Source organism: Primulina eburnea, chromosome 6 (genome assembly GCF_022965805.1).
Source record: "Primulina eburnea isolate SZY01 chromosome 6, ASM2296580v1, whole genome shotgun sequence".
Lineage (NCBI taxonomy): Eukaryota > Viridiplantae > Streptophyta > Magnoliopsida > Lamiales > Gesneriaceae > Primulina > Primulina eburnea.
The window spans coordinates 4,640,375-4,654,813 of NC_133106.1; the positions used below are offsets into that span (position 1 = coordinate 4,640,375).

Sequence of the window (14,439 nt, forward strand, 5' to 3'; positions counted from 1 at the left end):
TAAATATACGTCCATGAGTAGAGTTAGAAGTTGAGAAGCTAAGAACCAAGTTCTCTGAAGAATATATTAAGTCAGTTTCACATGTAGCCCATTTTACATGCAAATATGACTCTACTATATACTTCATTTTTCTGTATTGATACACACAGATATGGTAGCTGTGTATGACCACATGCAATGCAGTTGTACGTCGGGTTACGCATATTGTACCATCTGGAGAATGAGAATTGTTGGTATCAATTTACAAATGAAAAAATTTTGAAGATGACTTGTTTCTTCGGAAAATGTCAATCTTCTTTCACGATACAGAAACTACAACTTGTGATAATAACACAATAAATTACAAATTATACTAAAAAATGATATAAACTCCCTTTTTTTTTTAAGGAACAAGAAGAGACCCAATATGAATGTAAGTGTTTTTCCAAATCTGAAAAGAATATCTGTAACGGCTATCCCGATTTTGAACTCCCTCGGGGGCCTTGTCCTGTCTTGGGTTCCCACTGGGACCTTTTTCCTCATGAGCTTTCCCATCCATCATTATTCATACGACTCTCCACGCCAGGTTGGTGGAGTGGTACCTCCCCAAGTTTCGAACTCATGACCTCCTGACATAAGTACATAGTTCAAAGAAACTTGGTACTAATTGTGGATTTTCCACAAGATCTGGTTTGTAAAATCCATTAGCTATTTTTAGCTAAAAGTGGATAAGAAGAATGTGTTTATATGACCTATAATTTTTTTAAAAAATATTTTCCTCTATATATATAGGACTGTGTTTCTTATAAAATGAGAATGCCATGAATGGAAAAAAAATGCTAGACATGAAAGATGATCAATAAAATATATTGTATTAAATATATACAAGGAGTATTGCTCCAAGTAGGGGTGTTCAAACTTCGGATAAAACCGAAAAACCGAAAATCCAAACCGAAAACACCGAACATTAAACCGAACCGAAAACCGAATTTTATAATTCGGATATAAATGTTAAAACTGAAATTAATTTGGTTCTGTTTCGGATTATAAATGTCAAAACCGAACCGACCGAAAAAACCGAAATTTAATTAAATTAATAATGTTATTTTTATTTTATATTATTTATTGAGATGATATTAGTGAAAGAAGAATTATTTTGAATAATACTTAGTTGATTATTGTTTATGTAATTTATTTGTACTTTATATTTAAATATTTTACTAAGAAATCATTTAAAAAGATAACATATTATATTTTATTATATATTTATATTGTTAATTTAAATGATTGTATCAAAACCGAAATAACCGACCGAAATAACCGAACCATTTCGGTAGAAAATCGAACCGAACCGAAGAAAAATGGTTCGGATATCGGATTATATATTTGTAAAACCGAAAACCGAAAAAACCGAAATAAAAAACCGAAAACCGAACCGAACCGACCGATGAACACCCCTAGCTCCAAGTCTAGCATATACGGACTCAAGTAAACCTCTTTATTATGACCAATCAGCCCGACATGATAGAACATATGCTTTAGAATGTCCCAATTTTTAAAATAATAAGATACCGATAAAAAAAGAGAAGAGGGCAAGGAAAAAAGATGGACTGCATGGTTAAATGGGGGAAAAAACGAAAAAAATATTTATTTATTTTTAAAGAAAAAGAGACATTTGAATGGGACTCAATTAAATACTCAAAGAAACTAGACAAAAAAAGAATAGAAACATTTGGAAAACAAGAAAAATTCAAAATTGTTATTGGGATTCTAAAGTGAGATCTATCAATGGCTTAAAGCTAATGTTTGGTTTTTTAAGGGAAGATGTTCTATTCTTCCTTCTCTTTCGCTTTATGATATGCTTTGATTGAGATCTTTGTGTTTTGGCTGCTCAAAATCTCGCATCTTTCTTAGTGGTTAAGGAATATTGAAATGGAACAAACTCCATGAGTCTAGCTCAACTACAAATTCATCTTATATTAAGACCACATTTAATATAAATAACTTGATTTATATATTTAAAATTATTTGATTTATGTAAATAAGTTCATACCTTGTTTTTATTTCTTTACCCCAAAAGAAAATGAAGCATGAGCAAGACGAACTTTGATTAAAATCAGTTCGAAATCGAAACTTTAATCGTCAAGGATCCCAAAATCGAACTGTACCCAAGTAGTTCTGGAAATTGATCCGTCACCACCTCGTGAGATGGGATGACTGGCAGTCCCAAGTCACTGGATTGGTCTCTGTTGAGGGACAAAAGCAGATTAAATGATAGAAATGTGAGGAAACCAATGAAAAAGTGACTCCCTTATGGTGGATGTTTGTTCCAGCCACCTTTAACCAATTGAGATTCCTTTTCCTAAATCAGCCTTATTTTGCATAGATTTGCTGATATATATGATTGGAATGAATCTAAAACTCACATATGGATTCTGGGCCATCCTGCTTTATGCTTTAAATTCCCCTCCAAATTCTATAAGAGTTATATTCACAGGAATGGAAACCACAACCCCCACACATTCTGTCTGCACTTCATCTTTTGCAGAGAAACCATGGCTCTGCACATCCATAGTGCATTTATGTTACTCATCTGCATAGGATTATTACTGTTTCAACCAAATGATGTCTGCGGGTCAAAAAACGCAGACTTAGCTTTCAGAGAAGGAAGAAGAGAGCAACAAGAAATGGTGAAGAATCATCGAACGCTCAAGGCAGCAGACAAGCAGAGCCTGGATATAAACAAGAAACAAGTACCTGTAAACAAGAGATTTGATTCAAATCAATCAAACAAAAGAAGATTCGGTAGAGGATCAAACCCGATCCACAACAAGACTTGATGAAAACAAAAGGTCTCAGAAAATTATATCGTAACAGATACAACGTAAGCAGGTGATGCATTGTACCTTCTAGTATGGTTTGTTCGCTTGGATGGCTTTCCTCTACCAGTTTGGAGGTTTAGCAGTAGATCATGTGCATATTGACAATTGAGTGTAGAATAGTTATTCATCGGCCATGTAAGCACTCACAAAGTTGACAGTCGCTGTTGCACATCTTGATAGAGCAAGACACATAAAGGCCATCATGCAAGTGGTTTTCAATCTGAAGATTTGGTCTGTTTGGATTCATTATCTTAGTTTTTCAGAAATTTGATAATATTTTGTTTCTCCTTTGTCCTGTTCTAATAATAAGTCTCTTCAGTATTAAACAGTGATGCATAAAGTTGAGAGCAGAGATTTCGAACTTCCGTCCCAGCAGCAGAAAAACATCAATTCATCACCGAAAATATACTCACCAATTCCTGGGAAAATAAGTAAGCAAAAATTTATCATCCACAAGAGCCATTTTCTTTGTCTGACATCAAAACCACTTAAAATTGGTTCAATCTCACTTGCAAAAGCAGGAACCTATTCTATAAATTGCAAGAATTCATCAAGAACCCAGTCCATACTTCTATCTCTGTGCTTTGTAGTTTGTGTACCATTTTCAATCACTAACTACTGGCACAACTTTTCTTTCTCTGTTTGCAAAAGTTCAGAATAAATAGAAAACCTGAATTTGCTTCACGTGATTAATGGCAGACTGAGGCTTTCTTCTCCACGGTAATAAAATCTCATTGATTATTTACATGGATCGGAACAAGGGTAAATGAATCAGATCACTCTTTCAAGATATGGCAATATTCCCCACATACAAGTGATTTAGAATTGGTGCAATTGAAACATTTTTTCCTGGAATTGGTGCAATTGAAACATTTTTCTGTGTGAGTATCAAGAAACAGTAGCAATATACTACTTCCGTGTACAAGAAACGATATCAGATCATTTAGTTTTGAGTCAACAGAACGAGCCTTCCAACATAAGGCAGCTAATAGTGGGTCGAAATTAAAATCCAAGAACATCGAGAGGGAAGTAGTGGATAAGTGAAAACATTTAGATAACACCTTTACACAAAGCAAATATTAGTTTTCAAATCCTATATATTCTGCAGAGAGAAATGTTGGGACCTGTAAATTTTGTTCTCGAGCAGAAAATTCCAGAAACAAATCAATGAATAAAAAACACTGCTTCCAAACCCCTCCCACAGTGAGTAAAATTCACCCATATAAACGTTCATTCAAGCCACTGCAATTAAGATACACTCGGCAAAGACTCGTCCGGCTATTTAAACACTGCATGATCTTTAACGATTTTCACTGAGCAGCACAAAAATTGCAAGAAAACCCGTGAAATGTAGAAAAAAAAAATCCCCCCCGTTTGCTTGACATGAACCAAACAGAACCATAGAATTTACCCGTCTCTTTCATTTCCGTATCAAATAGGCGTCCCACTTGCATGCATACAAAGTTTCCAGAGGATAGGAAATGGATAGGGGGAATCAAATTAGGGCTCTTAATTAAGTCATAAACTACAAAATTATTATTAGGGCATCCGCATTGGTGGGTGTTATAACACCCACCACCTCATCAAAAATCGTGGGGTCTACATGCCACATACATATTATATTAACACATCTATTCTCCCACATTCATTTTAACATTCACACTCATTATTTGTAGGTCTCGCTGTCCAATCATTCATCTTATTCTTATTTTACATTAAATATATTCATTTTCAAATTTTTTAAGAAATTTGAATTATTGTTATTTGATATTAATAATAATATGTTTTTATATATTTAGTACGTAAAATAATTTAATTTTATGAGTGTCATTTATTTAAAATTAAAAACTTATTATAAACCTAAAATAAAACGGTACAACATAAAATAATAAATAACACTTGCATACAAATATTACAAAATAAATTAAACTTAAGAGAAGATGCAAAATACTAATTGCTCGGAGAGTTACATTAACGAAAATGAAAATTACAATGAATGAAAATTATAACAAATGAAAATTACAATAATTGAAAATTACAATAACTGGAAATTAAATATTCCATCTCCCCATAATCTCTTGACATTGACGATCGTGGATGATAAGTTGATCATATGTCATTTGCGAAGTATCCTTCGAAAGGATTGCATATTCCTTAAGTTGAACTTTGGCCATAGCAGCTTTTGCTTTCATCTCCTCTACTTCGAGTTGTTTTTGTTTCATTTCAACTTCGACTTTTTTCATGCTTGTATATTCAGTAAACTTTGCAAACATATTGTCCAAGTTTGTTGTCATACACTCCATGTCCGATCTCTTTTTACCTTTTCCCTTTCTTTTTGCTGCCTTCTAACCCATTGGACGATTTTCTTCTTCGATTAGGTCTACATGTAGACTCGCATCTTGGTTGGATGAGGTGTTGCTTGCTCCCGACTCCGAGGTCCTTGCCTTCTTCGTGCTAACAAGGTGATCAACGGACTGTGGAGTAAACATTAGACGGTCTTTTACGATCCTCCACACATGCTCAAGATTAAATGTGATGCCGTTATTTTCCTCACGATATTTTTCATACGCAAGTCGTAGTATATCCTCATCACTGTGGCCGCTACGATATGCACTATAAATACTATTGTAATTTGCATTGAAGCGATATACTTTTTTTTGGATGGTATTGTGCCTGTGCGATCGTATGACACTTGTACTTCTATTGGGTGTACCTGCGGGACGATTGCCATTGTAGTAGCTTGCAACACGTCCCCAGAAAGCTTCCGTCTTTTGACCATTGCCGATGATTGGGTCATCGCTGATAGTGACAAACGATCTCGCTAAGACTTCGTCTTCAACCTTTCTCCAGGTTGACCGTTGTTTTCTACCCTCAGCACCAGAATCCACATTCTCCAAATTTACGACTTCAATTGGGGATTCACGGTCGGACAATTGAGTCTCTGGGACGAAAGTCGGAGTGGCCGGTTCATTTTCCGTCGGAGAAATAAATGGCATACCGGTTGCATGTGGATTAGATGGATAGTGTGGTGGATATGGATTATATGGATAATTTGGTGGATATGGATTGTAAGGATAACTTGGTAGATATGGATTATGTGGATAATTTGGTGGGTATGGAAAATATGGATTTTTTGGTGGAATTTCCGAATTTTGGGAAGAAGTATTTTCTTCCGGATTTTTTGAATAACTCACGAAATTTCTAAAAAACTCTCGGTTATTTTCATCCATTTCGGAAGAAAGTAGGATTTAAGAAATTGGTATGTTTGTAGAATGAAGAATTGTGTAGTACAAGGTGTCTATTTATATTGAAATTTGCAACGGCTATATTCCAACGTCTATATTCACCAACAGATACTTTAAACTAAAAGTAACAACGTTTAGCAACGGTTTTTGAACATCCGTCGCAAATAGCGACGGTATTTTCAAAACCATCGCTAAATGTCCAATTGTTTTGACCGTTCATTAAATATAAAATATAATTAAAATAATTCAAAACACGTGGGGCCCGCGTGACAGTAAATCGGCGACAGTTTCGATAAAGCCGTCGCTAATAGCGACGATTTTTGAAAAACCCGTCGCTAAATGTGCAATTTTAAAAAAAAAATAAACTGACACACGGGCGTTCATACAGATGAACTCCCAACCCTCTCTCTCCTGTGAGTGGGCGTTATAACGCCCACTCACATTGGAGAGTGGTTGTTAAAGGGGTGTTATAAGGGGTGTTATAACACCCCTTTAACAACCAATGTAGATGGGTGGTTCTTATATGGTTTTTGGGTTCCACCTCTTCCTGAAAGAAATGCCTAAATGCTTCAGGTTTAGGGAGGATGATATGAATTCGCTACCATCTTGGGTGCAAATTCATGGATTACCACCAGACTGTTGGAATCACAACATTTTGAGCAAGGTGGCTTTGAAGGTAGGCAATCCTATACATATGGATATGCTTACGCATGATAGGAAACGAGTCAGATATGCTAGAGTGCTGGTTGAGATTGATACATTGAAGCCAAGAATCACAGATTTAGATGTTGAGTTACCAATTTGTGATGTTAACATCAAATTTGAATATGAGTTTGATGTACCGATATGTGAGAATTGCCATCGAGCTGGCCATATCACAATCAAATGCAACAGAAATGTGCACTCCAAAGAACAAGCAGGTGCAGATACTGGGGAAAACAGTGGTAAGAATAACAAGCGCAGCAGATCAGTAAGCACCGTATGGAGAAAGAGCAATTCTAGGGGGCGCTTTCGTATTGGACGTAAATACAACCACGCACCACCTCGAAATGCCTCTAAGAATATGAAATCTGATGAGATTATCAACCAGCCTACGGTTTTGGTTGAAGGAAATCATAGTGCTAAAGAAGGAAATGGGGTTGCTGGCTCGGTTAGTAATGCAGATAATCCCCCACAAGTCATTCCCAACATAGGAAAAAATGCAGCACTTTATAAAGGAAAAGCACCTATGCTTGAACCTAATAATACAGCTCACGGAATTTACACCAAGGCCACAACTAATGATGATGGATATGAAGTGGTAACAAATAAAAAGAACAAAAAGAATAAGAAAAAAGGAAATCGCACCGTTGCTGAACAACAAGAAGAAATGCGACAGAGGACAATGTTCTTCAATGATATGGAAGATGAAAGTGCTTGTGATCCGGAGTATGTCACCAATGAAAACAAAAATGTGAGGGATTTTGGGAATCAAGAGAAGGGGCGGCAACCCACAATTGCCTCTAGCTCTTAATGAAGCTAGCTTGTTGGAATGTTAGAGGTTTACACAAACCTCTAAAACAAAGAAGTGTCCAATCTACAATGACCACTCGTAAGATTGATATTTTTGGGCTTTTGGAATCAAAATTTCACGATAAGGACTTGCAGAATTTTATTCGCATTCGATGTGCAGATATGAATTTTGTTCATAATTTCACCCTTAATAACAAGGGTAGAATTTTTGTACTTTGGAATCCGTTGAAGGTAAAAGTTAATATTTTCAGTATGACTGAGCAAACCATTCATGTTGCTGTTGAATGCTTGCTGACTAAGCGAATCTTCTGTGCATCTTTTGTTTATGGCTTCAATACGATTGTACAGAGGCGGGACCTTTGGGGTGATTTGAATCTGTTTGGTACAGCATGTGTCCTACCATGGATTGTGATGGGAGACTTCAATAATGTGTTATCACAAAATGAGAAAAAAGGTGGTTTGCAAGTCAAAAATTATGAAACTAAAGACTTCATTGATTGTGTTGCATCTTTAGACCTGTTTGATCTTCGATTTACGGGCTGTTTCTTTACATGGTCGAGCCCCTCTGTTTGTAGTAAGTTGGACCGTGTGTTAGTGAACCAAGCTTGGCATGCCTCGAATTTTGATGGATTAGTTGAGTTTGTTGCTCCGGGTTGTATTTCTGATCATGCTCTGGCTATTATTTCGGTATTTGAACAGCGTAAACAACAACCCAAACCATTCAAGTTCTTCAATATGTGGACAGTGTTTGATGATTTCCAGAAATTGATTAGGGACAACTGGACATTCCGTGGGCATGGTACAGCACAATACGTGCTTAAACAGAAATTCTTAGCACTCAAAAAGCCTCTCAAGTCACTGAACAGAAGCAGTTTCAGCAGCATCTCATCAAGGGCTAGTGCAATGAAAAACAAGTTGGAAACTTTGCAAGTTAAATTACTGAATGATGGTATCAGATCAGACGAGTATGCTGAATTAAAAAGACGCACTGAAATCATTCTAGATGCCGAGAGAATGTTTATAGCACAAAAGGCAAAGATAAAGTACTTGAAGCAAGGCGACAGGTGCACTAAGTTTTTCCATGACTGGATAAAAAGAAATAACAAGCGGAATGTGATCATGACAGTTATGAGAAGTGATGGTAGCAATTGCATTGACCACGAGGATATAGCAGCTTGTTTTGTAGAGTATTACAAGGGACTTTTGGGAAACAAAATGGACAGAACCAATTTTGATCATGATATTCTCATGGAGGGAAAGTTTGTAAAGGAGCAAGATTGGGACAGCCTCACCAAAACAGTCACGGTTGAAGAGATTGAGCAAGCTCTGTATGATATAGATGATGATAAAGCTCCGGGATCGGATGGGTTCGGATCTAAGTTCTTCAAGTCTTCTTGGAACATCATTAAAGAGGATGTTTGTAAAGCTGTTCTAGAATTTTTCTCACAACAAAAACTGCTTAAACAATGGAATCACTCAATCATTGCTCTAGTGCCGAAGAATAGTGCCCCATCTTCTGTCAAGGACTATCGCCCAATCTCTTGTTGTACGGTATTTTACAAGCTAATTTCTAAAATTATTGTCAACAGGTTATGCGGGTGTTTGGGAGATATTGTTGACGGTGCGGAAGCAGCATTTAATCAAGGGAGATCTATTGTTGACAATATTCACTTAGCCCAAGAATTGATGCGCAAATATGCTCGTAAGCGTGGCTCGCCTAGATGTATTCTCAAAGTTGATTTGGAGAAAGCCTACGACACGGTTGATTGGGGGTTTTTGCATGAGGTTCTATTAGCCCTGAAGTTCCCCTGCAGATTCGTCGACTAGGTTATGGAATGCGTAACAACGACATCATATTCTATTGTGATTAATGGACATTACCACGGGCATTTTCAAGGGATGCGTGGTCTTAGGCAAGGTGACCCCCTCTCACCCTTATTATTTACATTGTGTATTGAAGTGCTGTCTCGTATGTTGAAACGCACGTCTAGATCGCAAAATTTCAGATTTCATCCGAGATGTGCGAATCTTACAATAACTCACTTAGCTTATGCCGATGATTTGCTTCTATTTTCGTATGGGGATCGGTCTAGTGTTTCAATGATTATGCAATGCCTTCATGATTTTGGAAATACAGCAGGCCTTCGAATTAATACTCTGAAATCTAACATCTTCATGCTAGTATTGACGAGTACAGCAAACAGGATATCGTGAACTTTACAGGTTTCAAGATTGGGACACTACCATTCAGATATCTAGGGATACCTGTTGCGGCGAAGAGACTATGTGCAGCAGATTACAGTGATCTTTTGAACAATATGACAAAGAAGGTAAATTCTTGGCCACGAAACTCCTTGTCTTATGCGGGGAAAATTGAGTTAATAAGATCTGTCTTACAAGGAATTGAATGCTTCTGGATGTCCATATTACCCATTCCGAATTGTGTGGTAAACTCGATTGATTCAATATGTCGCAAATTTGTTTGGCCCACAAAACACCCATGTATCGCTTGGTCGTCGTTGTGTAAACCTCTTGCGGATGGAGGGTTGGGGTTGAAAGACTTGAAAGCTTGGAATCGTGCACTGCTTGCAAAAACTCTTTGGAATATTCACTCCACGAAGGATAGTCTGTGGATTAAATGGGTCAATCACATTTACAATTGCATTGGCGGGGTGTGGAATTGGGATTACAAACGCGATGACTCACCCTTGATCAAGAACATCCTGCTCATAAGAGATGAAATTATTCGCGTCGATGGAACTACAGCAGCTGCAATTTCACGGCTTCACAGCTGGTTTGGTAAGAGTGGGGGCCTATCTAGGGTGTATGATTTTTTTGTACATGCGAAAGGGAGGTGGCCGTGGAAACCAATTTTGGCTAAGAGCTACATTCTCCCCAAACACCGCTTCGTTCTTTGGTTGTTTGCACACTCGAAGCTTATGACATGTGATAGATTGGGATTTCTCAGTGATCAAAGATGTGCTCTTTGTAAAGTAACAGACGAGTCAGTTGCACACCTTTTTTTCCGGTGCGAAATTTCGAAGCGGCTTTGGGACAAAGTGCTTGATTGGCTTGACATGAAAAAAACAATGGCTTCCTCAACTTCGGTCCTTTGTGCATTCCGTAACTTCTACAAAGGGAACTCCATGTTGGCAAGGATGAGGATTACAGCCTTATCAGCAACTGTATATCAGGTATGGAATCTCCGCAACAGGGTGATGTTTGACGATGAGAAGATGGACATCGATGTTATCTTCATGAAGATGAAGATTCATACATTCAGATGTGTACCTGAGGCAATTACTTTACTGTTATAGATATGTTTGTTTTTATTGATACGATTCTTGTTTATGTTTAATTGTTGACTTTCGATTTTCGTTTATCTCCTGGGGATGCCCAGTGTATTTGTATTGTAAACTTTTTTTTACCAAAATTTAATGAATGCTTTTCATTAAAAAAAAAAAAAATGAGCATGTGCTCTTAAACAATGTTAAGATTGAGAATTAAACTTAACTCAACTATTAAAAGCTAGCTCAACGTCGAAGGATTATCCAAGTCTATATATACAACTTCTAAATACTTAATCCAACTGATATAATGTAAGGTCCAAAATGTGATAACGTAATCCAGCTACATGCAAATCTAGAAAAATAAAAATTTCTTAATTAAATTATTTTAATTACATTAATTAAGTGTAGTAGATATGTTTACATGTTAAAAATATGTGTTTTTATTAAATGCATAAAACTATGTTTTTAATAGTTATTCGAGACGCGATCGAGGAACAGAGATCGAAGACCGTGAAGGAAAAATATTTTTATTAAATGATTATTTTTAATTATTTAATATATGGTATATTTAATATGAAAAATTCGAAATGATGTTTTTTATATGTTTTTACATGCCGAGACGTATTTTAAACCGGTGAGCGATTTTTTACAAAAATGAGGACTTTTTGGAAATTCGGCTAATATTTTCGAAAATTTTTCTAAACGAAATATTTTACCTACATTATAAGAGGCCTATTATCCTATGATTATTAGACCTAAACTCCTACCAATTATTTATATCCGAAGATGGAGTTCCAAATCCTAATCTACATAGAAAAACTCACGCCTCAAGCAATCTAGACTCCTAGTGTTTTTCTCAATCAACACACCACACACCCCACGTCCAAAGTCTTTTCACGTCACTTTTGAAGAGGAAATTACAGCAAGGTCTCCTCCTCTGTCTCTCCGCCAACGTCCCTCACGTCTATAATTATTTTTCGTGCGTGAAATGCGCAAAGGCATCCCTTCATCTTTCTTTACTCAGAATTCATAACATATTATGTATGTTTATACATGATTGCATGAAAAATAGGTTACCCTCTATTTATTTTCGTTTTTATGCCCTATACATGACAAACTTTGATTTTGATGCTTTTAAACTCATGTTATTGATGCACTAAAGGGCTACCGTGGTAGGACCATTAGAAAGTAAGTTATTCAGTAAGTTTAAGAGTCCTAAGAGGCATGTTAAGAGCTAGACAACAAGGGAAAAGAAGGAACAAAAATTTGGATTCTTTAAAGGGTTAGGGTTTTGTTTTGGTATCTAGGAAGGAACAGGATGCGTGCTGTTGTTGGGAAGTGTTCAAGGGTCCTAAGAGGGTATAGTCATGTCATGGTCCTAGAAGAATTAAGAGGCGGCTGGTGCAAGGACTAGGGCAAGAACTAAGGAGCTTGGACGCGCGATCGGGAGGGGCGTGCGTGAGGAGGAGTCTAGCGTGCATGGGCTGTAGAGGCTGGTCCATTAGGTACCTAAGGGTTCGTTCTAGGTCCTAGGGTGGCTGGTTATGGGTTGGTCGGTTAAGGGCTAGGGTCGAAGATCTCCCATGGTGGTTGAGCTAGGTTTTGGTGCGAAACAGTGCAAGAATTTTCAGTAGCGTTCTAGGATTTTTTAGGGTTTTAATTGCTTGATTTGGGTTTAAAAAGGGTTTCTTAGGTGTTGGTAATCTATGGTTTGAATTTGTTAAAGTTTAGTTAAGTTTCGAGTCGATTTGAGTTAAAATCGGAACTTCGGTTCAAGTTTTAAAAACGAATTACGAATTTAGTCGAGGAGATTAAGTTTACGTCTAAGAAATGTTTATTTGTGTATTTAAGGTGTTATGTTAAGTTTGGATGGACTCGGGTCGTCATTTTAAGGTCCAATGCTAAATTGAGAAAGTTAGAGTTTCGAGGCAAAACAATTATTTTACAACTGAAAAATGTTAGACGTCCTGAGAGTGTCCTGAATGATGTAATGAATGTTAAAATGTTTATTTTGAAAGGTTATGAGATTTCACGATGAAAAACGATAAATTTAAAATATGTGTTGCATGATTGGTTTAAAAGAAAAATTATATCTATGCATGAATTTTTATAAGTGATGGATATGATAAAATATTTGAAGGAGGTGATTTAATTGTGACTAATAAGAATACGAAAGGATATGATAACATGTAAGGCCAATGCTCAGTTTATGGGTGAGAGTGTCGCTGATGTCTCTGCCGCCTAGTACCATGGTAATACGTAAGATTGATCAATCGACCAACAGCTGCTACGAAAGTCACAATTAATGATCTAAATTTCAGTAAAGGGAAACGTATACATATATGATGAAAGGAAAAATGTTTAAAGTTTCATGAAAAACTATTTTATTAAAAGCATTTTCACTATTGTACATGGATGCATACGTACTACGTACTTGTTATTACGGTTAAGGTTTGCTGAGTCATTAGACTTAGTATGTGCAAACGGTGAAGGTGAGAATTTTGATGATCTTGAAGGACTTGATGGTTGAAGTGGTTGGACTGAAGGTGCATGTAACCCGAGGACCATTGCTAGTTTTTCCTCTCTATTATGATTTAAGAGTACTTTAAAATTTTCTATGACTTTTATGCTTTTGAGTGATTTTTGAGAGGATTTAAGAGTTTATGCTATTTTTGAAAAATGTTAGTTTTAAGTTTTGTTTGACGATGTTATGTTTTGCACTGCGTTTTAAATTTCCAAATAATTAGCCGGTGAGTTTATTTTAGAAGGTGCAAAAATATATATACATATATTTATACATATTTCGGCCGTAGCCTATGAAAAGAAAAAAAAAATCGAATATATTTTTTAAAAAAATAATAATAATAGACGTTTCATATAAAACATCTCATCACTCAAATTTGTCAATCTAAATGCAATATTATAAATTTATAGTATTTTTTCGCCTAGATTTGTGGGGAATTTTTTTTAAAAAAAAAAGAAGTTATAGGCAATTTTCCTGGAATGGGTGAGTAGAAATCGCCGTCAATCAAACGTTGGCGGTGGGCATATTGTTTTCGCTTTAATTTCGAGCGGCTAACATATCAGCAGAGGGAGAAATATTCATATATTCGTGGACTATTAAATTATTATCCTTAAAACAACACAGAATTTCAGAAATTAATGGAATATGGCCAGCTGGCTCAAAGATTTACTAGTTCCAAAAAGGAATTAAATGGACCGGATCAAATGGAATAGTAAAAAAAAATTATGGTTTGAATCCGACTCGAATTGATTATGCTCGAGTTCGAACAAAGCTAAATTTTTTAAACTCGAATTCGGTTAAATTCAAAGTTCAAGTTCAACTCGAAATATTAAAACATATTAACGAGTTACTCGAAATATATTTATTTAATATATAATCATATTATATCCATAAAATATTAAAGCTCGCGACCAATTGAACAAAACAATTTAGGTTTCGGAAAAAATTCGAACATATTTGAGTTCAACTCGAATTCAATAATTTAAAATATACGTTAAATATTTTTC

General features: G+C 36.1%; 2 protein-coding genes and 1 long non-coding RNA gene across 3 annotated transcripts; 1 reads left to right on the forward strand and 2 right to left on the reverse strand.

Moving 5' to 3' along the window:
• Positions 1 to 253: 253 nt before the first annotated feature.
• Positions 254 to 2,539, reverse strand: LOC140833789 (uncharacterized). Its single transcript, XR_012118571.1, has 2 exons — positions 2,033 to 2,539; positions 254 to 608 (listed from the first exon to the last, which is right to left on the reverse strand). It is a non-coding gene; the product is annotated as an uncharacterized lncRNA (long non-coding RNA).
• A 2,667-nt stretch (positions 2,540 to 5,206) lies between these two features.
• On the reverse strand, positions 5,207 to 5,857 carry LOC140835280 (glutathione S-transferase T3-like). The gene has a single exon (XM_073200768.1). It carries the CDS (start codon positions 5,855 to 5,857, stop codon positions 5,207 to 5,209), a length of 651 nt encoding a protein of 216 aa, XP_073056869.1.
• A 3,591-nt stretch (positions 5,858 to 9,448) lies between these two features.
• LOC140835281 (uncharacterized) lies at positions 9,449 to 10,935 on the forward strand. Its single transcript, XM_073200769.1, has 2 exons — positions 9,449 to 9,536; positions 9,842 to 10,935. The coding sequence occupies exons 1-2, from the start codon at positions 9,449 to 9,451 to the stop codon at positions 10,933 to 10,935; spliced, it is 1,182 nt and encodes a 393-aa protein (XP_073056870.1).
• Positions 10,936 to 14,439: the final 3,504 nt, after the last annotated feature.